General features: G+C 38.5%; 1 protein-coding gene across 1 annotated transcript in view; it reads left to right on the forward strand.

Annotated features, from left to right (window-relative positions):
- LOC149287394 (lipopolysaccharide-responsive and beige-like anchor protein) overlaps window positions 1–26,810 on the forward strand; it is a 269,868-nt gene that overhangs the window by 101,860 nt on the left and 141,198 nt on the right. The window contains exons 37-39 of the mRNA XM_089492899.1: window positions 10,157–10,281; window positions 22,944–23,090; window positions 25,534–25,670. Coding sequence (XP_089349025.1) covers window positions 10,157–10,281; window positions 22,944–23,090; window positions 25,534–25,670 — 409 coding nt within the window. The remainder of the gene's footprint in view (window positions 1–10,156; window positions 10,282–22,943; window positions 23,091–25,533; window positions 25,671–26,810) is intronic.

Consider the following 26,810-nt stretch of genomic DNA (forward strand, 5'->3'; position numbering starts at 1 on the left):
TATGCTGTGTTTTGTCCAGCTGATGTTGTATATACTAAATTTTTAGACCTGCTAAGAAACAGATGATTATGTCCTGATATGTAAAAGCATATAATTTAAAGCAGGTGTACTTTCTTTTTCATATATGCATACATACACAAGGCAGTACATGTTAACATAATCTTTCCATTTGTCTGTATTCACTTCATGCCTGCAAAGCATAATGCTGATAAAGTATCATCTGGGATATCTCCAAAGGAAGGCAAATGTGAGAGCTTGAGAGGGGCAGTGATGGAGAATGAAAGCCAAAAATAATTTTCTAGCAGTCTGTGCACTTCACCCAGGACATTATAAATGGCTTCTTCTCCATAAGCAAGTGCCGCGCTTCCCAATGATGTATGAAATAATATGCATTTTGCATGTCCTGTTTACAATGATAAAGGTCATAGAGTATCATTTACATAATCTTCTAGCGCGAAAATGAAGTGTTTGCTGCATTTCCTGGGGAACATATACATTATCCCAGGTTGGAACCACTCATTATTCATGAAAGTTAATTTTACAGTGGGTGTGAATGATCTCTTATGACTGCTTTTTGATCATTCTATAAAATAATATGTAGCAATGCCTGCACAAATAGCAAGAAAAAACAGCAAAGAGTGATACATTTGCATGACTCTCCGTGCACCCGATTGGATCTTGATTGATGGCAATCATTTGTCTTTGTCAGAAAAGGGAAAAAATGCAGGCATGGAAATAAGAATGCTATCAAAGTTTCTACAATGCCTGAAAAATTCTATTAATGTGACGTTTTGGGGTTTCTGTGTGGACGTGATAAAAAAAAAAAAGAAAAAAAGGAATAATAGTATTGTGTAGAAAGTGATACCATAAAACACTTTTGTAAATTACATTTTTTTTTTAGTCATTTTATTTAATGCATTAATATAGTGAATGGTCATTTTAATAGTATTTTCAGTGTTTTTGATTGAGGCCCATTTGCTTCTTACTTATTATAAATGAAACAAAACAATATTACACGTAGCCAAATTAGGGAAACATCTTTTTAAGCAAGCGTATAGACGAAAAAAATAGCAATTTGAAGTCTCTTTTTGATTATTGGATCACGCGTACCTTGACTATTCTAACAATTCACACTGCTTTGTTGTGGGTTTTTTTTTCTAAATCTGTTTGGTGCCATTATTTGTATAACATTTACACTAAACTTACACATAATTATAAATATAGCAATTGCACATACAGTGCAAGTGGTCGAGAAAATGAGCATGAGGTGGGCAGAGCTGTAATCACTCCCTCCAAATAGATAGAAATAATTGCCCCAGACACTTCGGAAAAAGGCTGCCCCTATCAAACCCTACGGGGCAGAAACAGAGCCAGGTATTCATAAATGGGTTGGGCAATGTTTTTTTGTTTTTGTTTGTTTTGTGCCGATGCATTTTCCATAGAGTAGTCACCTCTGTTTTTATGTTTTACTCTGGGCAGGTAGTGGTAATAATGTGTCGATGGTGGACGGAATATTCATGTAAACCTTCCCTTTTTTTTTTTTTTTTTTTGCCTTTTATTATTCAGAACAATCAGCTGAATTTCCTCCAGCAACTGGTACATCATATAATAGCCTAATAAAGCTCTCTTATGTTCTCCAGGCCATTGTTTATCCAATAACTCTTGATTATTTTGCTTTTCTTTCTTCTGCTTCTTTTATTTTCGTCGCACAAATGTTCTTACTTAGAAATGTGCATAATGACCCTAAAATGGATTACTGCGGTATAAAGTGACGCTAATGTGGCTCAAGGGTATAGAATTACACTACAGTTAAATGAACAGCTCCTATGTGAAGAGCTGTATAATTACAAGCAATACAAACTGTGTTCTCTTTATAGGCAAACCAAAATGGTCACGGCTATGCCGTGTGTTAACCTGCTACTTTGTTTCCCTACTTCACAGGGTGGTATTTTCAAGCTCCTGTCTGTAGCTTTTGCCAAACCTAATGGAACAGCCACTATTGTGTATGATTGTATATGACATAGATAAGATTCTCTCTGACAAAGCACTTTGATACTTGGAGCCCAAACTATGATGTATACTTTCTATTTAGTAATAAAGTAGATTTGACAGTGTTATGTTGTTGGATGTTAGTCTGAGTTGTCCATTAGGCTACATATAGCCCTGTAATGTGTGTTATGTGCCAAGATAAAGTAGAGATGCTGGCCTCTGTGTTCTTTGGGTGCTACGCCTTGCAATGATCCTCTGCGCTCACTTGGTTCTAGGCTCTGCATGGGCCTCTGCCTTCCCTTGGTGCTAGGCTTTGCATGGGCCTCTGCCTTCCCTTGGTGCTAGGCTTTGCATGGGCCTCCTGCTTTCTTTGGGTGCTAGCCTTTGCATTGGACCCCCTGTGTTCTCTGGGTGCTAGCCTTTGCAGGGACCCTCTGTGTTCTCTGGGTGCTAGCCTTTGCAGGGGCCCCCTGTGTTCTCTGGGTGCTAGCCTTTGCAGGGGCCCTCTGTGTTCTTTGGGTACTAGCCTTTGCAGGGGCCCTCTGTGTTCTCTGGGTGCTAGCCTTTGCAGGGGCCCTCTGTGTTCTCTGGGTGCTAGCCTTTGCAGGGGCCCCCTGTGTTCTCTGGGTGCTAGCCTTTGCAGGGGCCCCCTGTGTTCTCTGGGTGCTAGCCTTTGCATGGGGCTCTGTTTTCCACACCTCCTTGACCCAGTGAATATCTTTCACAGGAAGGGTTGGGATGACCCTGACATTATGCATAGGTAGTGTTCATGAAACACCAACTAATTTACCTGTATATCATAAAATGCCAGCACAGGGCTTCTTGCTCACCAGGGTTTGCCCTTGATAATGCATATCTGGGAGTTTGTCCTCTCTTTAGTGAATAGTCAGGGAGTCTGCAGTATGGTGGAGCATTTCCCTGCATTATTACCAAGGGTAAACTCTAGTGAGCTGTTCCTGCCCGGCTGAGTGGCCATGTCTAATACATAGGTAAGTCAGTGAGGAGTTTTGGGGATTAATCCATTTTTCCATATATTATGTATTTAATGTAAAGTACACACTTTGTGTCCAAAGCATCTGGCCACAAATACCAAATTTGTAAAAGTGTCAAATTGACGAGCAAGCATTTTTGTAAACCTGACGAAGGAAATGTATTTGTTTTTTGCACGAATACTGGTGAGTAATTAGTTCTCTTTAATTTAATTTAAATCCATCTGTATGTGTCATAGCCAAGCCCCAGGTGCTTAACCCCTTCGTGACAAAGGCTGATTTTACTTTTTGTACCCTTCGTGACAATGGCCGTTTTAACATTTCTGCGCTGCTCGTGTTTAGCTGTAATTTTCTTCTTTCCCGTTTACTGAACCCACACACATTAGATATTGTTTTTTTCAGGACAAGAAGGGCTTTCTTTAGATGACATTGTTTTGATTGTATCATATTATTTACTATTAAAAAAAGTATAAAATATGGTGAAAAATTTAGAAAAAAATGACTGTTTCTAACTTTTAGTTGAAAAATCTTTTACTCATCTATAAAAGGTAATAATAAAACCTGCTAAATAGATTCTACTATTTGTCCTGAGTTTAGAAATACCCAATGTTTTTATGTTTTTTTGCTTTTTTCTGCACGTTATGGAGCAATAAGTACAGGTAGCGTTTTGCTATTTCAAAGCCATTTTTTCCAAATCTGGTAACTCTTCCCCCCATGTGCCATTTCGGGTATCTTTGAAGCCGGCCAATGCAATTTACCCCATCAATTTTACCCCGTCATATATTTTTGAAAACTAGACAGCCCAGGGTATTCCAAATGCTGGTATTTTAACCCTTTCCAAGCACTTATTCTACCATCAGCCTTTGTCAAACTTTATGGTAGTAATTTTTTTGCATTTGTTTTTTCACACACATTTTACTTTAGGTATAAATAAACAGGTTCTGGTATATGTCACTATTAAAAAACACCCCAATATGTGTTTAGCAACATCTCCTGAGTACAGCGATACCTCACATGAATGATTTTGCCAGGCTGTTTGGGGGCAAAAGGGCCACATTTGGGGCATGCACATTTTTCAATGTTGAACTTTGGCATTTGGGGATCCACTGCCCATGCCCTATTTGGTACATCTTTGAGCCGGGCCATTTCAGTGTGCCCAACAAAACCATATATTTTTGAAAACTAGACACCCCACGGTATTTTAAATGCTGGTATTTTAACTCTTTGCATGCACACATTTTACCACCAGCATTTTTTCAAAGTTTGCAGTAGTATTTTTGTGTGTGTATTTTTCCCACACACACCTACTTTATGTATGAATTTACAGCTCCTGGTATATGCCGCTGTCACATGACACCCCAATATGTGTTCAGCAACATCTCCTGAGTACAGTGATACCCCACATGCATGGGTTTGTCATTTTTGGGGGGAACTAAAAGGCCACATTTGGTACGTGTGCATTTTTCTAATTGGAAATTAGATGTGTGGCCATCCTTCCCCCGTGTTAATTGGGACCTTGTTGAACCCGGCCAATTCAATTTACCCCATCAAATCATACATTTTTTAAAAGTAGACACCCCATGGGCATTTAATATGCCAGTATTTTAACTCTTTCCATGCGAGAATTGTTTTAAGCTAATATGCTAATTTTAGGACTTGCTCACAAAAATATATTTTTTATATATATATATTTTTTTTTGCCTTTTTTTTATTTTTTTAACATTTTTTTTCAACTTGAAGGTTCCCCTGATAGTGACATCAGTGGGAAATTATTTTTACATTTTACTGTTTTTTTACTATTTTTTTTCTAATTATTATTAATTTTATTTTATTTTTAATTTATTTTTTCTAATCACACTGTGATTAGAAAGCTGAGCTCCATTGACTTGCATGGTTGAATGCAGTACCTATATTCAACCTGCAAGTGGAGCCAGAGTTCTCTAGAGGGTCAGGAGACCGTCTAGCGAACTTTTTAGACTTTATTGTTTTTCTTTATTGAATTTTCATCTTGCAGATGGCGAAGATCACCGGCAGCTGCGGCTGTGACCGCTCTCCGGAGCGGTCACAGTCCATCCCCAGGTAAGTGTTTGGTGTCGCTGGATGCCTCCTGATCGAGGCATTCCAGCGACACCATTTAAGTTTAGGAGGCGATCGTTGATCGCCTCCTAAACGCTTTTAAAACGGGCGTCCGCCGCCATACAAAGTATGGCGGATGTTGACGCCCCGGGGAGGGGCCAGAGATGGCCCCTTTCTGCCGATAATGGCGTTGCTGAATGCCTCGAGGTCGAGGCATTACAGCAACGCCGTTTCGGTGCAGAAAGCGAAAATACATCGCTTTCTGCACCCGTTTAATGACGTGCCGGTCCTGGCACGTCATTTGTCGTTATCGACATGAATTTCCGTGACGTGCCCGGACCGGCAATTGTCATCAAGGGGTTAAACAGTTTCAGTTAACAAGTACCTTCTGAAATCGCATTTTTTTTTCTGTGTTCTGATAAGTACATCTTTGGTATCAAAACTACGTTTACAGTTTAATGTACTAAGTCCTGAAAAACTAATTGCCTACGGCTACCTTATTCACAACTTGAACGCCATGTCTTCTGCATGCTGTGGGCCTGGTCTGTTATTGACTCTGTTTCTGGTAGCTAGTGTTATGGATGCACTATACAACAGCAAGAAACGCTTATTGCTTTAATGAATATAAGCTGGCCTCGACCAATAAAGGGTTACACCTCACGCAGATACGTGGGAGACGCAAGTAGCAGTGTATTCAGTTATCTATATTTTACTAACCGCAAGCGCCATCCTGACTATATCTAGTTGCAGGAAAGTACTCTGTACTGTTGAAGTTTGACCAATCATTGGAAATAGTTTTCTCGCTGTTGGCCTCCTTTTCAACTCATATATTTGACATGTTTATGCATGCTAAATAGTAAGTAATTCCAGGACGAAATATGAATGCTTACGTGTGATGTAGTTTTGGCCTCCATTACATAAGAGGGCGACATTGTGAAAGTGTGCTTTAGATGTGTTTTTATTTATTATATATAATAATGTGTATATATAGCAAATTTGGTAAAATGATACCTTTTAGGATTAAGATTGTAAGCTCACAAGAGCAGGCCCCTCTCCTCCCTTCTCTGTAAGCATGTCTTAACACATGTTAATGTAACTGTCTATTGTATGTTTTAATATTGTTCACTTTCACTCCCCTGTGACTGTAATAGTGCTGTAGAATCTCTGTAAATAAGATGTTGGGGGATTTGTATAGTGCCATTTATTTTGTCACTCATGTTGTGGCTTTGAAAACATTTCAAGCAAAATACCTGGTTAAAATTAGACGTGTGTGTTGTGGTCTGACGGATAGAAGTCCCAATTAGGAGACTGTCCCCTTAAAAGCATGGCATTACATGGCTTACACTAGGTTTATCTAAGAGCAGACACATTGCAAAGTGTTTAATGTAGTCATGAGATCTCATATGAGATGACATATGGTATAGTTATATCATTGAAGGTGTCTTCATTTTTTTTTTTTTTTTCTTCAATGCTTTCTGCTGTTTAAAGCAGCCATTATACAGGGTCCAGTAGGCTGTATAAAGTCAGCAGCCACAGGTACGTAATTTACTGCCCGTTGGCCTTAAAGTGCCAGAGCCACTTAGTCATCGTTGCCTATCCCATATCAAGCAGAGCAAAACACTTTCTGGTTTATTGCTTTGTCATTTTATATCCCTAAGCTATGATCTCCAGAGTTGTGGTTTTTTATTTTTGTTTTTTTTTATACTCTTGAAGTTTATTCTCTTAAAAAATTGCTCTCCCTGATTGGATGTTTTTATCCTCTATAGTAAAAATACCATTCACTATTTAAAAAAAACAACACACAGTAAATACGTAGCACTTTAGCCCTATTCGTTTTAAAAGCACGTGTGAGTCAGTTTCATGTGGACTCCGGTGCATTTTACTGCATGCAAATTGATGCAGGTGGTCTTTACTTCTCGTAAGAAGAAAAATATTCTATAGAACTCTCATTTTCAAACTCCAACAAGTAAATAATGCATGCTTCATTCTGCTTGCCATAAAGTGCACTGGAGTCCATCATATGTTTAAATTATTTTTTTAATAAAATACAATTTTAAGGATTGCACTGTTTTATTTATTTGCTTTTAGTACATTATTATATATTGTGTAGCACTGTGGAATACGTTGGTGCTGCATAAGACAAACATATAATATTTAAATTTACCGTATTAATCTTTTATAAGAAAATAGGCCTTCATAAAAAGACATAGGTCTCCTTCATCTTAATGCATTAGAAGAGGCAGGCAAACATATGTTTTGTAACCCTTAGTTTGGGTAAAATTAAATCTATTGGTTGTGTTGGAGAAGCCCCATGAGATTTCTTGCCTAAGGCGACTTCAGACCATTGCTGCCCTTGAATATAATCCCTCTAAATTCATCTCATTAATCTTTCCATGAGGCTGTATGCTTGAAACAATACATTTCATATGATTAAACAAATGAACAGTTTACCATCTTTGGCAGGTTTTTTAGGTTGGAAGAATTCAAAGGATATATATATCGGTGAAGGTTAACCAGTTTTAGCAGCTTTTGTTGTCATGTGTTTTTGTGTATCTAGCTGAAATAAGCTTTACGGGAGACCCCAGCTAGGGAACTAATTACTTGTGCCGATTGCCATTCTGATGAATAGGCCCTCATTGTACCATTCCCCATAGAGCAAGTGCAGCCTGCCTGATATTTGATAATAATTTTAACAGATAAATGTAAGAAGGCAGAATGATGAAGTGACCATGCAGTCTATTCAGACTATCACGAAAACACACGTAGCCAGCTGTGCTCACCCCTCATTTCTAATCTCTGATGGGAAAACGTGTTATTAATCGAGCCTCGCAAAGAGACGGACGCTTCATTGTAATGGACCCATGGAAACTCTTAGCGTGTGTTTGCTTTTCATCTGTTTGGTTCTGAATTTTTGATTGTTTTCAAGGCTCTGAAACTACAGTTACAGGTTTCCCGTGTTGATGGAATCTGAGACCTTCAAGGCTAGTGTACTCGGGAAGGTAACAGAGCCATTGCTGTCGAGATGAAACCAGCATAAGGTTGTTGTGGTTCTACGTACCATTTTGCCGAGACTAATCGTTTTCCTGGGTTTCTTATGCTGTTCTTTTTTTCCTGAACATCATAGGATTGGTAGCACGTTAACATGGCAGCAACCCCTTTAATATGTTGTATAAAAGTCCAATGGGCTGTGTGTTATATGTTGTAAAATTTTATGTGTTTACATCTTGAAGGTCTTCATCTGAAGCCGAAGACCACTTCCAGAGAATTTTGTGTTTATTACCAAGAAAACGTGTCCCAGGCGAACGGTACATACAGTGTTGGTGTTCTCAGCAGGCCTGGGCAGACTTAATGGAACTACTTTTAGTAAAATAAAATAGACCATGGACCATTATCTGCCGCTGTGGTTTACTTAAGAAACATAAATGGAAAAAGCAGTACGATCATGTATCGTGAACCCCAGAGGCTAAAGGTTCTGAATATTTTAAAAGATGATTTTAATTAAATTCCTGCACATCTAAGCAGGGTAATATTTTACTATCATACATGTAACTCGCACAAGCAAGATTTTCATTAATGTTAACACTTTGGAGGCAAATGGCATTGGGCATGATTTACTGACCTTGTGAGGGAAAAGCACAAATTAGGAAGAAAAATGATGAAAGGGGACAGACTTTGATTAATATAGGTAATGCTATCCCATATTTATAATAGCCTTTTCCTTATTCTGTTTTATAAATGCCGTCTCGGTGAGAGATGCCCTGCTGAGGCTTGAAATGAGCCTGAAATCGGAGCGCATGCCACAGGATTGTGGGGAAGCTGATCACGTTGTCAGCAATTCATTTTACAGTGATGTATTTAGTGGACCGTTCACCTTCCTCCAAAAGAAGAGAGGAATTCCTCACGCGGGAAAGGGTTATTGTTCTCTTCAAGGGCATACCTAGACAGCCAATTACATGTACAAAGTTTAAAACCAAACGGTGAAGCCAGCAGTAGCGATAGCCCATAGATCCATGAACATTAATCAGACGGTGACTGGGAGAATAAAACTATTGTATTGTTAAAATGTTTATTTTCCATGGTGTTTATCGCCATCCATATCAAAGTGACTCGTCTGTCCACCACAAATGGGGTTATCAGGCAAAGTTGCCAAAACCGGCACCCGGCGCACTCGAAGTTGTGATTTGTGTCTTATTTATGATTCACCTTATAAAATAAGTAAGGTATAAATATGTCAACTGATACGAAATATCCATTCCTTCAAGAGCTGCTGAGAACAGCAAGAGATCAGGTATTGGTGTAATGAATGCCAGAAACAAACTCAGCAACGTTTGAGTGAAAGAATGTGTTCTAGGATCAGGCCCATAGAATGCTGGACTTATTGGGTCCCAGGATTTAGATTTATTGTGCCAGTTAGCCTTATAAATAAGTGACATTACCAATGCTTTAACACTGTGTAATAAATCTGCCTGTTTTGAAAAGATTTCTAGCTCATTCTTTCCTTTTAAAAACATTTAACTGTCTGAGGTGCTCACCATTCTGCCTCACAAAGGGTTGCTTTTTTCAGGGGTTATATTTTATTATTGTACACATGATTCCAAATCCTTTGGTCACAAGTCAAACATTGCTAGAACCAGACATTTTTTAAAACTCAGTGAGGGTGATTATATTCTATCAGTATGATTGCGTTATCGCATCCGTTTTTTACATCTTGCAGGACGCTTTGTGTTTTCCTCTGTTTATATGAAAAAAAAAAAGTAAGGTTGAAAAAAGAAAATAAAGTCATCCTTAAGTGCTCTAAATCCTCTAGGGAAGTTAATGTGCATATATGCAAATAGATTTGGTGATTCATGTGTTTTCATGCTGGGCTTTCGACAATCTAAGTTTTAATAAAAAGTAAAGTTTAAAAAAAAACAAAAAAAAAAAAACTTGATGGGTTTTCTGTATCGGATGTTGTAGTAAGCACTTTTCTCGGACCTGACAGGTTTTAATCATGGGAGAGGTAGAAGTAAGCTATGTAAATAAGAATGGCTTTCTGCAAAAATTCACAGCCACCATGCTGTTTAGTAATGGCTAACATGTGTGCTCCCTGTGTTCTGTTTTAGCCGTCCTCGTGAGTTCTGGCGCCTTGACTACTGGGAAGATGATTTGAGGCGCCGCAGACGTTTTGTGCGGAACCCCCTCGGCTCGACACATCCTGAAGCGACACTCAGAGCAGCCGTAGAGCACGGTCAGTATAACCTCTTCTCGATATCGGCTGCTACAATAAAAATTCCCAGCGCTTCCTCAGGGACTTTGCTGACTGCTTTCAGTAAGGGTCAGCGTGTACTCATTGCGTAACTAAAGCAATATGACAGCAAACTCTCATGTTGCTTATTAGTTTTCGTAAATGCCGTAGGTATGTACTATCCATGTCACAAGTCAGATTTTATTTGTTTATGAAATAGAGGGACATTCTCCAGTTTACCGCATTATTTTTTCCCGGGACAGTTGTCGATGTTCGTTTTTTTCATTTAGCATGCGTATAATTAGTTCATGTAAAAGCTTGCATACTGGTTTCATCATTCAGTTCAATGGTTCCAAAGCTTGGCCTTCAAGGTCTTCCATCATTTCAGGTTTTAAGTATCGCCTCATACAAGCTAACTCCTGTTCACTCAGTCTTCTGACACAGTCACCTGTGCTAAATACAAGGGAACATACAGTTCATGAGGAACCCAGAGTTCTATTCCTGATATAAGGATTACCTACCTCGGGATGTATGATTATAGTTACTAAGTAGATAGGCCTACCCGGAGCAATGTGTAGGTCCTGCGTTCTGCCCGTGGTTGTGCTAGGGATTCGTAAGGATTTATGGATACTGCTTCCGTGGATTTGCCCATTCAGTACTTTTGCTAGCAACTTGCTTCATCAACTTGCCCCATCTGGCCTTTTGGTTAATATAAAGAATATTAAAATCACAAACTACCCACTCGGTGGTGGTCTTTAAATTGTGCCTCTACGGTTAAGGAAAGCTGATCAGCTATGCCCTTGTGGGCTTTAGGTGCCTTGGGTATTTACTAAAATGTTACCATTGTAAGGGGAAAACATGTGAGTAGTTGTCATTTTACATTTTGAAATATGTAACAAAACCCATGCTTTGTGTATACCATGTGAAAAGAAATCTTAACCTTCCTCAAGATCTGAATGGGTACATCTACTTTCATTATTTCATTAAAGGTAGATTTAAAGTAGCATTACACTTTTATTTATTTGAGTCTTAAGAAAAAGCCTAATCATTCTTATATTACAAGTAAACTTTGCAAAATGAGTTTCCTTAAGAATTTAAAAGAAACGGTGTCTTTACTAACCTGTAATTGTTTTTCTCTTAAAATGACACACTGAAAATCTTTCTTTTGCTTAACATTACTCTTAATATTTCTTAATCTGCCTAGACTTCACACTTTTTAGAAAATATGCATTTGTTCAGATCATTTCGATATGGCGAATAGCTGCTTCTTCATTACCAGGGTGTATTTCATGACCATATACATTTATTATAAATATATTTGTATGCTGACAATACTAAGGTTTAATCTACACCTTAACAATTCAGCTTCCAGAAAAATATAAAAATGCTAAGATATATACATTTTTTTTTTTTTTACTGGTGGATTTCTACAGAATAAATTGAATGTCAGGGTGCTACTCCAGTTGGAATATTTAGCTGCGTGAGATCCACTAAGTCACTCACTTATGACAAGGCCCTCTCTCCCATGGAGGATGAATTCTATATCCTCCTTATTGTCATCGCATATTCAGTGATATATAGATATACTGTAGGAAGTTATATACCTGTGCACGCATCTCCATTGATTATAAATCTTCCTGCTAAGAATCTATATCAGGGAGTGAGATGCGCTATCTGTTGGGAAAGTAAAATATTGCCGCACAGCTTCCACGTTGTTTTTCATTATTTGAGTCGGATACTTTTCAAAGTACCAGAACATCCTGTAAAATAAAATCTAATATCTGCTTTAAATCACACGGAGTTGCATAAAAAGTCTGTCCACCAGGAAAGTAAACATATATAGCAATCATAAGGTGAATAATATATTTGGTTTGCCTTGTATGAAATGTGGCCATTTATGTAAGTCTCATGAAACCTTAAAGTATTTTTTTTGAGTGCACATGTATTTTTGCATTTAAAGATATAGCTGTGTAATATACAGTGTGTGTGTGTATGTATGGATATATATATATATATATATATTATATATTATAGATTTTTTTATTATTATTATTGCTACACTGATCTGGAACCTGATTTCCAGTTTGAGGTAGCCTTCTCAAGCCATGTATGAAAGTAAGCGGATCTTAACAGTTGCTGGGTTTAGTATTATGCTTAGTATAAGTGTAACTATGTGGAAGAGAATTGCAGTCCCATGCCTTTTACAAGTCTATTAACCACTGCAGTGCTAAATTTATATGAAGGGGAGTTAAATGTACAGGGTGGGCAGCTCAATCAGGATATTTCTTTTTAAATTGTATGTGACTTTCACGTATCCTACGTATTACAATTTTATACACTAAATAAACCCGTGTAATGGTGTAGGTGATTTCTTTCCCCGTGATATTAATACAAAGATAGGTTATGTATCTTAACCTTCTGTTCTCTGGATCATCACAATATCTATAATGATACTGCTTTTATGTTGCTGGTTGGAAATCCAAGGTTTGGAAGGATGAGCGAGAGGTCAAAATTACAGGACAGGAAATCCTGTTATCATAATTAAAAAAAATAAATAAATAAATAAAAAAATTAAAAAAAATATATATATATTTAACCCCCTCATGAGGTGTAGTAGTCTTACTTTTAACTAAATATCTCTAAAACTCTCTTAATTTATGGGAAACCGCCAAACTGCACAAGCATTGGGTAGTTTCAATTAATTTCAATGTACCAAAGGCCGTGATGGCAAACACTCCTTTGTCTAGACCTGGAACCAAATGTGTGGACAGTCTTCCATTTTTTTTACTTCTTGTATAGTACATTGTGTTTTTTAGAGAGTAATTAGTTGTTTTTTTTCCTCATTGCTGCTGTGTAATATCTGACAGTGAGCTTTTTTTTGCTTTTTTTTTTTTTTTTTGTAAAATGGGTTGATGCATGCATTGGTCACAAGCGTGGGCTCTTGGTGTTAATGGGTATTGGGGATGCTGGGGTGGACTTACGCTGTCTCCTGGTGCTAGTGAACAGGGTGCCCCGGCTGTCCAGCGCTGAACCGCGGTGCTGCTGATAATTAATGCTTGAATTGACTGTGATGTATCTTTGGAGAATGTGGAATCAATGCTGCTTTAGAGTATTTTATATGCTGTTGCTAGCAATATGTTCTTCACACTGACAAGTGTTGGTTTAGCTGAAATAAACGAACAAGGACATGTTATATCCTCATGCAGTCCTGAATATGCAACTTCTGCCTGCTTTCATCCATAGTGTGTGGATTCCACCTTACCGGTACTGTCTGGTCTGCATGCTTCACGCTTTTTTCTGATGGTGTAATCTGTGTTAATTTTTATCATTGAAAGCTGTCTCCAGGATGTCGTTAAAAAAATGTGAAACCTCTTTGGATATTTCAGCTACAATATCTAAATAAAAATGACACTTAAAGATGCATAATATTTCCGATAAACGTAAATCTATTTAATCATTTGTCTTGTTGCAAATGTTGTCGCTGGTTAGAAATGCATGTTTCAATGTCTGAGGTTTCAAATGACAAAAAGCAATTCCCCCTCTTAGGAGGGCAACAGTGACCCTTCAAACTGTTGAGTGAATGGTCCAGGATTAAATTTAATTCCAAAGTTATTCTTGAACCAAGTCCACCCTTGGTTAATAGACCACTTTTGTCTGAAGACAATTTCATGTTCTACCCAATGAATGATGCTCAAAAGGGAATGGCCACATAGCTCATAAAGTATACTTTACATAATGTTTTCACGGAGCTACTAAGCAAACACCCCTCTCCTTATGGTACTGCATGCAGGTAAATAGAATGACTCGGACCCAGGCTGATGCTTTGCATAATGAAAGTATAAGGACGAATAGCCTTTACCTGCGTAACCACCACCTTGATCTGATTCTTCACAGCAATGTTAAAATCACCCAGATGACTACAATGGGAGCCTCCAGGTCTGCAGATAAGGGACATTTATTGGAACAACATTAGTTTAAACCAAGTTTTTATTACTGCTAACCCGCATTGCTTTATACAGCACTGTATTTTATGCTCAAGAAGAAAGATATATTTTTTCTCCTCTTTTCTTTCCATGAGACTTACACTTTAAGCCTCCATACGGGGTATCTTTTTTCCCCAAGCGTGGTATAGCTCATCAGTTACGGCTGACACTTGTATTTCTTTCAATCATATTTAGTTGAGGTTTCCCTAAAAAAAACAACTATCTGGTTACCGCCACTGGTGAGTTGCTGTGTGTTAAATTAATGGTGAGCTATGAAAGAGCTAATCTCTTGAAGAGTCTTCAGGTCCGCTTATGTAGAAAGTTCCCAGGTATGAGCATTAACTGACCTCTGGCTACCAGTGTGTAGTTATTTATGTAAATGCCTTTCTCCATTCCAGCAAAAATATTTATACATGCACTCAGCCCATGACTAGTATATGCCTATGGTTAAAGTTAGGGATTTTTTTTTTAATTTCCACTAAAGAGAGACAAGCAAGATGCAACTGCGAACCTCCTGTCATATTTCGTTTTACATTATGAAAGGTTGGGTTCAGTGAACTTCTGCTCCACGTATAGATGACCCTATATAAAGCAGGGTTGAGCCTAGGGATACTGACTCCCAGGTGCAGGGTTTCTTTGGCACCCCCACCCCAGCAAGTAGCACACACAGACTAAAACGTACTAACATGCAAACTCACTCTAACCCCCGCACACACAAACATACATTAACACTCGAACCTACTCCAACATTCTATACTTACACCATACACTCACACCGTTTCACACAAACACATTATATTTACACCATACGCAAACACACACTCACTCCAATAACTTGTTTACTCACCCACAGATTCACTTGTACAAAGCCCATCACTCTGTGCAGGCTGCCATGCAGGGTCCTCATAGCATTGTTATGTGACCCAGCTGAGGACCTCCTTTATAGAGGTGCCTGAGTGTGGTGCGCCTCCTTTTAGTAGGCCTTAAACAGAAGAATTCACACATTAGTGCCAGTGTACAGATTGTACCTTATCAGTCTATTTTTCCAGACCGTGCCCCTTACGCTGGTACTAATGTATCGCCTCCTTAGATTACTGTGACCTACTGTAATCTATGGTGGCGATGCATTCATTAGGTCCATGTGAGAAGAATGTGTTGGGGAAGGAATGCAGAGTGAAGATGCCAAATGGCTTAAGGAAGAGAAATGACTATGCCATAGTCTATATAATAATAATAGTCTATATACTATATATTTTACCCACACAACGCTATCAACAGCCAAGGCCTTGCAATTAAAAAAAAAAGTAATTAAAAAGCAATACTTTAAGGTATGCTGGAAAAGGTAAATGTGTTACCTCAGGACTCAACAGGTCCTTGATGCCAGGTCGGCATAGCGTATCCAGTGTAGCGGGTGCCGTGACCATGCTTGGGGGCCTTATGTCACTCGCTTCACCGCACACGGCCACTCAGTGTGCATAGGAGATGCAGCGGCGTGGCACGTGAGAAGGGGAGTAGTGTATGCGAGTCACATATTGCCAGGTCAAAATACAAAGTGGCAGGCAGAAGGTATAACACACAACTTAAGGTAAACAAAGAAAGTAAAAACCATAACATCACATGCAGGTATAATGGTTTACTTGAACATTGCTAAGAGATTTTGTTATTGATTTTCTTGATTGATTAACATTTGTGTAAACACGGATTGAACCACAGGCTCTAAAAATGAACGACTTCCTTCAATTTCAAAGTGTTTATAACTCTTTGAGTGTAGGAGAGTCAAGAAACATGCTAACCCCTGGCAAGAACAGGTTAAAGGCCTGGTTCAGATGTTGCAGTCACAGCCATCCTTTGTAAGGATTAATGGGGTCTAAAGCAGCCTCTAATGTGAAGGTGGCAGCGTAAAGATCTGAAGACTGATGTTCTCTGTTCTTACGATCAATACCAGCCCCAAGACTATACTTCTGGCTATCTTCTAGTTAAAAACAAATTTGTTAATTCTGACAATTTAATTGCCCTTCCCAAGTTTGCATTAGCTTCAGAAATGGCCCAGAGTCATTTTTCAAAGCAGGAAACCTTCCCTAGAGTTATTTATAGAAGTCGTTGTCTGGAAATTTGTATTCTAGGTGATTTGTATTTTTAATTGAAACACACTACTTTATATGCATGGTTTAAATGGATTGTGTGGTGTGTATCAACCAAATCTCTGTGATAAGTTGTGTTCCCCCCCCTGCTATTCAGTTTTTCTTTCTATCGTCACGTGTTCTATATATTCTAAACCATATTTAATATTACCACCTGCCTTAGGAATGGGCCATGTGAACCTTATACTTAATTATATTGTAACGGGACATCATGGACCAGAAAAGGCATAAAATAGAGACCTGTGTTTGTCACATCAGTGTCTCTTTAGGACAGATGTTTATAAACCAGACAGGCACGGATTTTAAGAGGCAACCTGGTTATGTTCTCATACCCCTTACATCTGTACAAATACCCTGGGTACAGCAGGAGTGGCAGAATCGGTGACTGCATTCCTTACCTTTTCTTCTTCCGGCCACGGTTCCAGAGTTCCGCTGCATGACCATTGGTGTGTTATGTTGCTGATGGGGCTGAAACAGCATTGCTTCTCCACATTTGCATAAAGGCTGCTGGTGGTGTATTCCTGACTCCCAAATGCATACATTTTTACAAATCTGGAGAGTCAAGATATCTTAAAGTGGTATACCTATCATATTTAATAGACTTCCAGTTCTGCAATACTAACCCTTCTTGTCCACCATTGGGAAAAGGCTACCTGATTCAACCAAAAAAAGTGACTTGATAGGAGAGGGGTAACAAAATAAGTTTTAATTGCATATATTTTATATGCATATCATCGGTAGACCTAGTTACATGGGTTAATTTTGTCTATAGAAATGTAACATTTGGGATTTGGGAAAGATGTCATCCACTTCATTGAGAAATATCCTGTTTTGTACCATTACTTTTTACCTAAGCTGTTTTCTAAAATTGAACAAAGCCATCCAATTTTGGGTATCTGTGTTGGGAAGACTTAACTTGCCCACTTGCTTTCCAAGAATCCATTGTTTCTAATACTTGATGCACATTGAGGGGATGTGAAAATCTCTAACTGGGTTTTAGGGTCAGACAATGATGTCCTTCAACTGGCCATAAAAGAGCATCAACTTAATGCCTTCATACCAAAAATCATCGCATTCCTGGCTCATAAAAATAAAAATCAGATAAATACATAAAACTATCTTGCCCCTAGCTTTTTCTAGCATTACCTCATGCCCAGGTATTCCTGCACTGCAAAATGTTTATAATGCATGTCATTTTAATATTTTCAAAACTATAGTACAGGAAAAAAAAATTTGTAATTTATATACCACAATGTGCTATTTCCAAATTTATTTAACATTTGAAATCACGAAAAAATATTTCTATCCAGTCATCGAAATGCAGCTTGCTTGCGGACATAACCTAAGAAGTCCTTTCCCCGTAGATTGCTGGTACAAAGACCGGTCGTGATATTCGTGGCAACTGCAGTATTCCCCCCCAGTAGACATGTAACTGGAACCAGTAAAAAAACATATTTCTTTAGCATTGTACTTGAGCAATGAAAACCTACATTCCCTTAGTAACTTAAAAGCATAGAGAGCTCCTTCCAAATCCTAGCAAGAATATTTCTGAAGGCAGGAATGCAATGACGACGAATCCTGTGCGGCACGTGAAATTATAATGATCAGATGCTGCAACATTTAGAAACCGGGGCAAGTGTACTGCGATAGGAAACCTCTGGAGCATGTCAAAATTAAATGTGTCTGGGAGGAAATAGCGAAAAAAATCCGTAATGAAAAGTGTAAGCAGGTACAGACTGAGTGATGTCTCTTTTCCTACTTCCCACTGAATTACATTTAAGACCTGGGATACATTTCATTTGTGTCCATGCAGTGATACATTGTAGCTGAAATCATGCATGATGTGTGCGTGATATTTGGTACACGTGTTCCTGGAATAATTGCAGGCAAGCACCTAACGGAGACCTTAATTAAGAAAACTTCTTTTTAAAGAGGCCAGTAGATTTAACCGAATCTGTCTGGATTACAGTTTATAATTTGGAGATTATTTCCGCAGCACTTAGTGTTTTTTTGTATTTTTTTGTATCTGTAGTTATAGTAATATGCAAAAAAAATAAAAATTACTAAACCAAAATTTATTTTTTACTTTTGAAAATATGATGGAGGCCGTGTCCTTAAACTACATAAGAAAAGTGTATATTTCAAAGACAAATGTCAGGTCATATTTTTAAACTGGAAGGTCAAAGGCTCAGATGCAAAGGAATTTAGGCACTTGAAGGGTTTGTAAACGGTCTAAACCAGCCATTGGTGTGCTGATTAATTAAAGAGCTCTGTCCCCTGTTTTAATTTAAATGCCCAAAGAAGCGAGAGAGATCGATCCACCGTCCTGCTTTTAGGCAGAGGCTAGGGCTTTGATTCTGCAAAGCTCTGGGGCCTTTGACTGTTTTGCGGATTGCAGTGTGAGAAAGTGACGCTTTCAATCTGGAAGAGGAAATGTCGGCATCTTCTCAAAACGCTGATTAAACCTATAAAGTCTAGACTTGGTTTATAAAACAGCAGATATTTTATGGCCGGTTCTAAACGCCATCATTATCCTTTAATTTGCGTTCAGGGTAGCTGCGCTCTAATTACTGAAGGAAAGAAGAGAAACTCCTGTGGCAGAATGCTATTAGGCCGCTGAGATTTGTGAAAGGCCCCAGCCCATGTGGTGTGTATTAGAGCACTGTTGGTAATTTCACCGCTGCTAACTTAAAATCCTCAAGGGGGGCTAATTACAGGAAAACCATTCCAAATATCAATAAGCTGCATATTTTCCATGACCAGGGCTTTCTCAGCTCAGGCTGAACAATCACAAAACATTGCACATACGCTACCTTGACAAACAGGAATGGTGTTTCATTTCTCTATCCGAGGTCCACCTCCTCACGCTGGGAACTTTGGGGAGTTTTTATTTATGTCAAGGCGATTGTTCTCACAGATGGGAGGATTGTTCTATGCGGACCTACTATTTTTTTTCCTTTTTCCTCTTATGCCGTGGAGTACCGTTATAGGAAGTAGCAGATTTTGCTGGTGGAGAATCTTGAGAGGACTCTTTTTAGGGATCTACTGGGTTTTGCACATTACTCCATTAAAGGTTCACCAAACAAACATTAAAAATACAGCCATGTATGAACCCAAACGTTACTCATCTATTCTGTCAATTCCATCGATTTATATGTAGTCCAGAGCTGGTGGGTGCGTTTAGATGTTTTACAATATGTAAAACTATAGGCGGTAACAGTATATTTAGGCTGTGGCCTTATGTGTATAAAACGTGCCATTGCATTTCACTTCAACTAATATATATATATATGTGTGTGTGTATATATATACATATACATACATATATCTTATTATATATATATTAAAAAAAAAAAAAAAAAAAAAAGCTTGGTGCATTAATGAAATACCAAAAGGTGTCTTATGGTGTATAATGTTAATAGACTATATAGATGTTTCAACACTATGGTTTTGCCCAAAACAACACATAAAATGTGTAATAGTATAGTACATACACGTACTGACACAAAGTTTGGTATCTTTGTGTTTATAATGCTTCTTTTACATGTTTGCTGCATATTGAAGAGACTATGATCCAAGTGGGGCAAAGACTTTGAACCTGGAGTATTACTTGATATGTTTCCTTCTTCTTGCACTTGAGTGGTTAATGAATTATTCATTAAATTGTGAACACTGTCTTGCAAGATAGGGCTGTAAAGTCAGCCTTCTGATTGTGTCCTTTGGGAAGCCATGCCCCTGCTATTATATCTAGGCTTGAATATCCTTTAGGGAAGGGGATTATTGCAACTGTGTTTTAATGTGCCTGGAAAGAGGAAAGTATAGGATTTAGCTAATCATTTCTATATGGTCTTGGTCTCTGGCTAAAAAAATGACGTAACAAATGGTATGAGACACATTATTAAAGCTTGTGAAAAAACTGGATGTTATAATGAAGAAATTCCAGTGCTTTGTGTAATATTCTTGTATCTTCGCAAGGATGATTAGATAAAAATGTGTTACAAAAAGGGTAACGGTCGTCCTGGATATTGAAACAAGAAAGAAACTATAGTAGTTAAGGAATAGAAAACCCAAAGGAAAGAGATTTCTCACGATTCCCCACTCTGTCCATTATTGCAGTACAATATCTATAGTCCTGTATGGCTGAATATTTAAAAGAAGGATATCAATATTTCTTTATAACAAATAATGAAAACTTATTCTATATGTAGTGTTTTGACTAATCTTTCCAGTTTTGGTTTTACCGCACCTATTGTAATGAACCTTCTCAATTTTATTTTTATTGGAACATTTTTATGAAATCACAAACTTAACACAACATTTTGGGCAATATGATGCACTTGTGAATTCTTCAAGGGCACATAAAAAATATATCGACTTGCTGTAAGTTAACCTTAGAGCTTTCACTCACACAACAAAGAGAAAGAAGGGGATTAAACATTGATTATCAAAATTAAGAAGACTTCTGCAAAACAAAAAAATATACCGTATATTACATATGCTATAGGAATGGCCAATTGTTGCTCGTATCATAACTACCCTACCTATCCAGGTATCACATTTTCGTCATAGAGCCACAGTGAATTCTATAGTTCTGTCCCAATAAGATTGTGAGTGAAAATTAACAGTAACATTAAAATTGGTAATATAAAAAATGTGATGTAACATTAACACCTTGGGACCTACTGGTACAGAGGAGAAGATGGCCTTACGGTCATACTGAAACAGGAAAGGACCTTCCCCAAAGTTGGAAGCATTCCCCACAACACACTTTGAAAATACAAATAAATATCAAATACAATTGTCCACGTGGTATAAAAAAAAAAAGCACCAAAAAGAAATAGCGGGTTTGTAATAACCTGATTGTCCAGAAAAATTGGTTTATTAATTTGCTATTTCTTTTCACACTTTCTTACGCTGAGCGCACGTGGACAATTGGATTTGTCTAAAATGTTATCCGTGTGCTGTAGCTGGAACTGGCGACCGTTTGAGTAAGCCTCTTTCCTTTTCCAGCATGACTTTGCACAAAGCAAGACACATAGTTTGGGTTTATGAATAATCTTGAGTGGACTGCATAGAGCCCTGACCTTAAATTTTGGGATAAATTGGAATGTGAATTGAGAGGCAGGCGTTCCAACATCAATGCCTGACCTCACAAACACTCTTTGCTGAATAGGCATAATTTCTCACAGCCATGCTCCAAAATGTTGTGGAAAGCCTTCCGAGAAGAGTAGAGGCTGTTATAGCTGCATAGAGGAGCCAATTGAATATTAATACACATGGTTTCAGAATAATTTGTCCAGCAAGCACGTATAGGTGCGATAGTCGGATGTCCCCATACTTTTGGTAGTATAGTGTATTAACGTTGTAGGCTATTCAGTTTTAATGGGCGATCACCTTAGAGAATTCATATAACTCTGAAAGACTTATTTACAAAATGCAGTATCAATGTGTTAATGTTATTTACTGCATTTTAGTTTTATCCCTGAGTTTGGCATGCCTGCAACAATATTAGCACTGTCTATCTCCTAAAAGGCTGTCCTCCATCTTTCAGTCCCTTAGGGCGCACTCATAAGTGGCAGTGGCAGGGACGTTTCCCCTGTCACAGAAGCCAGTATCACGGTCTTCCTGCCCGTATGACACCTTTACACTGTCATTCAAAGAATGGCCATCACTGGAAGTTCTCTTGAGGGTAGTAGAGCCTCAGCAGCGTCTTTTTAGACCCTGCTGGGCTTTTACATTGCTCTCCTGCTGGCTGAACACTGCTCTTGCAATTGCAATGCAGGCCTATGAAGCCCTTCTTGCTGATCAGTGTGATCAGCACCGACAGATTAGGAGGAGAGGGAGAAAAATAGCTTGATTAGGAGCCTAGTGATGTCGTCATGATATCACTGGCATAAAAAATGCATGTCCTCATAGGGATCTCTAGCCATACTGCAATGAGAACAGTGCAAACAAAATAAAATAAAAATTCAAAAAAATATATATATATCCATATTAATGTAAATATAATATATGAAATATATTGCATATTAATGTAATGAGGAGATTGTTTAATATTGGTATTATATTTTATATATTTCTATAATTTTAAAGATGGTCCTACTTCTGAAGAAAATTTATGTATAGGTTGTGCAGGTTCAACAAATGTGGGGAAAAAGGGAAATCAGGGTTTAACAAACAATAACAAAAAACCCAAAACCTTGAACCACAGGAAGAAGTGTATCATGGAGATTATCAGACATAAGGTCTCCTCCCTGATTAGGGTTCTAATGTATACTGTGGCGACTTGTTTTGAAAATATCATTCTGTAAATTATACTCCATTATTGCCCTTTAGACTATACTTTTATAGTTGGCCTGCATCTGTATTTTTTTGGTTTTGCGAAGAGTTGTGGGGATAAAATGTTCTTATTACATTTTTATAGGTATATTTTCTGAATAAACAGTAAGATCATCTGCAGTTGCGTTTGTAGCCGCCTTAACTAGGGTAGATATTTTCTCATCTTTCTTACTTTTCACTGTCACATTTCCTTCACGTTTAGATTCAGAAGAAGAAACCATAATAAAAGGAAAACAGTCCTTTAAGTCTCAGGTTATAGGAGGATCTGGCTCTGAAAACGAAAGCCTCTTGGAAGGAGATGATGACACCTTGTCTTCCCTGGAGGAGAAGGACTTGGAAAACCTTACAGGTAAATGTGGGATTCTTGCCATCTGTTCCTGTTGAGTTCATCCTTCCCATCTGGAGGTCACACCACCACCTGCCCATCCTAGTGTCCAGTTCTATAGATCTCCCCTTCTTTAGGTTGAAAACTGTGCTGGGCCCCTTCCTCTTCTATTTCTACTTTTATAGGGATCATGTCAATTCTTAGTTATGCACAATGCTGTGGTTATTGAGAGGCATTTTTTGTGCAGGAGCTCCTGTATTGATAGGGGAATTAGTCTTGAAATTGTGTATTTTGACTTTGGGATACCATTTCTCTTGGGGATCCTATTTGATCACAGTCCTGAATTGTTCAGGACTACCCAGTGATCAGTAACCAGAACCCCATCTTCTAGAGCAGTGTTCCATCCATCTTCCCAGTTTTCACAGCAGCTCACCTCATTGCCTTTTCACATACTGATAAATGCACAAGAGCAACAATTCTAATTATTTAAAATAAAAAAGGCTACAGATTTATCACATGCCATAAGCCTGTGTATGTATTTGTGTCATACAGTTGTTAATTTCCAGATCGTGTTGTCCTCACACCCTATGGTTTTGCTTTGGAGATGTCTTGCTGCCATTCCATGTTCTCCTGTGATCGGTGTCCTCCCTGTCTACACAAGCACATAGGGCATCACCAAAATGTACAGTGCATGGTTACTCCAAGCCTTGGGCTGCTTTATTGTCTAGATAAAATAGCTTTCAGCGTTCATCAATATAAATGAGATGCTGGGAATACTAATTCTTAGACACCGCCTTGCATATTAAATTGTAGCCAAGTGAAAAGCCAAGCGTTGAGCTTTGGGCAAATTGAATTCGGTGTGCCATTCATGGCTAGAACACACATCCTCTACAAGGAATACAGAGATACTGTAATAGAGGTGACAGGGGTTTAATTACATAATCCTGACAATGGCAATAGGATTAAGAGGTAATCCTCAATAATAAAGTGGTGTCTGCTGGAAATGAAGTGCAAATTGTCCTCCCCACCCCCTCCCAAGGACCGTGCTGCCCTGCCTCTTGCATCTGCCCTCTCCCTCCTGTAATTGAATGTCTAGGAGTGATTGGAAAAATGTTATTTCGCCTCTGGATTACATGTTAATGCACAGGGTGCAAAAGAACACAGAGCTGCTTATTTCATTCATTTGTGGCGACGAGCGCTGGGAAATCAAGGCCGATCTGGAGCGATCTGCTGCCCATCTGCAGACACAATGTATCTGTACACTGGGAATAGAGGGTAAAGCAGCGCCGCATCCCCCTCTTTGTCCAAATGGCACACATGAAGATTGATGGCAGATTAAAGACACTCACCCGTCTAACAATCGATGGAAATGACAATTCATCTGAAATTTTTTGGCAGTAATTCACCAAAATCATTACCTGGCCCCGTGCTCCTCATCTCTAAGCACTATATTAATCCAGAATTTGTGTGTCACTCATGGATTGCCGACCCGGCAGCCCCCTCCTCTTCAATAAAGACATTGTTTCTGGACCCAAATGAGCTCACTACAACCTATTGAACCGCGCCGATCGATAGGCATGTGCCAGGGAGCACGGCCGGGGAAACGTTCACGCGCTTATAGCATGTATATGCCTATATAATGTATGACAATATATATTTATTTATGTGTGTAGATTTAAATGTGTGAAATAGATCTATAGATGTAATATCCAATATCCCTCTACAAGTGTGTGTAAATATATATATATATATATATATATATATATATATAATCACACTTCTCTATATGTGTGCATCGCTGTAAGGTACATTCTTGGATTTCCGTGCACGATTATTTGCATGCATATGTTTGTACCGGTGTGTGCATGGCTTTCGGTATAGGCGTCTGGCTGCGTGTATATGTATACGGACACCGTGTGTCCGATGTGTGCCGTAAAGTACAGTATAGGTCTGGCTGCCCTCGCTGTAATTCGCTTTGGCTATTGTCCTGGGCTCCATTGTCTGTCACAGAAGTGAAGCCGCCGGAAATATTATTTTAATGTGAAATCGGTGAATTGGAAAGACAGACAGCTTCCCGCACCCCGGGCAGAGAAACGCCGTTAACGCACCGCTATAATGAGGTGTGTGCTTTACAATAATGTCCCAAATGGAAAGGTAGCCTGTCCTCCAGGACCAAAACAGCAGGGATGCCTATGGGTGCTGCGTGTCCCTGGGTTAACTCCCTTATAATGGTTAATATACAATAAAATCGCTTGTGTTCATGTGTTTCATTCTCCCTGTAAGATGCAGCCATCCATCGCAGATCTGCACCCGTTACACCCCCCAAACGTTTTACTGTTAAATATAGCGAGAGGGGGTGTGAAGCATGTTTCCAGCACTGACAGGGTTAATCCCAATTACCTAGCATTGTGCTTTTTGTAATGGCGGCTCTGGTGTAGGGGTCTCATACACACTTATGTCTTGACAGGTCCGGTCAGCCTATGCACTCCTGCACAGTTAGTGGCCCCCTCAGTGGTGCTAAAGGGGACCCTCTCTGTCACCTCCTCGGAGCTCTACTTCGAGGTGGAAGAAGATGACCACGGCTTTAAGAAAATCGATCCAAAGGTAAGCAGAGAGACCTGCTGTCAAAATAGCCATGATGAGTGGTTATTGTCCTTGGAATAAGATCGCCTATCTTGGCGATCATGTCCCTGAAATAATAATGTTTTAAAATGACACCCACAGACATCGCTTCAAGACGGATCATATATTGTCCCAACTTGGTATAAACACTCAGAACTTTAAAACCCTTTCTGGCAATGAAAGAGTTTGCATTGGCCTTATAGGGTTAACTGCCTGTGGCCGCTAACGGGTTAAATCCCCCATCGTCAGTTTTCCATTTTAAGCTTAGTTAATGAGTGGGGATCGCCCTCACTTCCCACGTTAAATGGATCTAACCTTATCGGTTTGTGAACTTGAACTCTGCAGGCTATGAAAGTGAAAGCTTTTTGTTTCGGTTTTAATTTGGATACAATTTAAAAATTGTTACAATGTGATTAATCGACTCCCTCCTTAAAAACCGTTCCGTGCATACCCCTATTTAATGCTTCTAGCTTTCTTAATATAGCCTTTATTATATATATTTATTATATATATATATTTATGTAATCATTTCGCAGAGTGGGATTTGCTCTACAGTCACCGCTATTTCACTATCTATAATATTATATATATATATATATATATATATATATATATATATAATGTGTGTGTGTGTGTGTAATAGAGAGAATATTCTGAGAACATTTATGCAGATGAGCAACAGTAAGAATTTCACTCGTGGTTTAATTTTCTAAATTCTCATAGAAAAGAGCAATTGGGGGCCCATATAGTTATTACTAAAATCTCATTAGCATGTAACAAAATTTAGTGCAAACTATAGGTAATGAGGCGATTCTAATTTGTTACTTTTTTCTAATTAATTACCGGGAATCTAATAAATATATTACAGATCTTCTATTGTTTGCGATGTCTAATTGTGTGATGAGCTGTTATTTTTGTGTTTTCCGGATTCATGGTGTATTCATTTGTATGGATTTTCTGCTGGCTTGTAGTGTCGTACACCCGTAGCCCTAAAGCCTGTTGTCCCTTAGGGTCTCCTTCCAGTGTGCTGGGCTGGAGATAAGATCTGAGGAATAAGATCCCACTTTATTTTCACTCTTCCAGCTTGTTTTTAAAACTAAACAGTAGTCAAACACAAGAAGC

Source organism: Sceloporus occidentalis, unplaced genomic scaffold, assembly GCF_023333645.1.
Source record: "Sceloporus occidentalis isolate IW3139 unplaced genomic scaffold, rSceOcc1.0.p SCAF_61, whole genome shotgun sequence".
Lineage (NCBI taxonomy): Eukaryota > Metazoa > Chordata > Lepidosauria > Squamata > Phrynosomatidae > Sceloporus > Sceloporus occidentalis.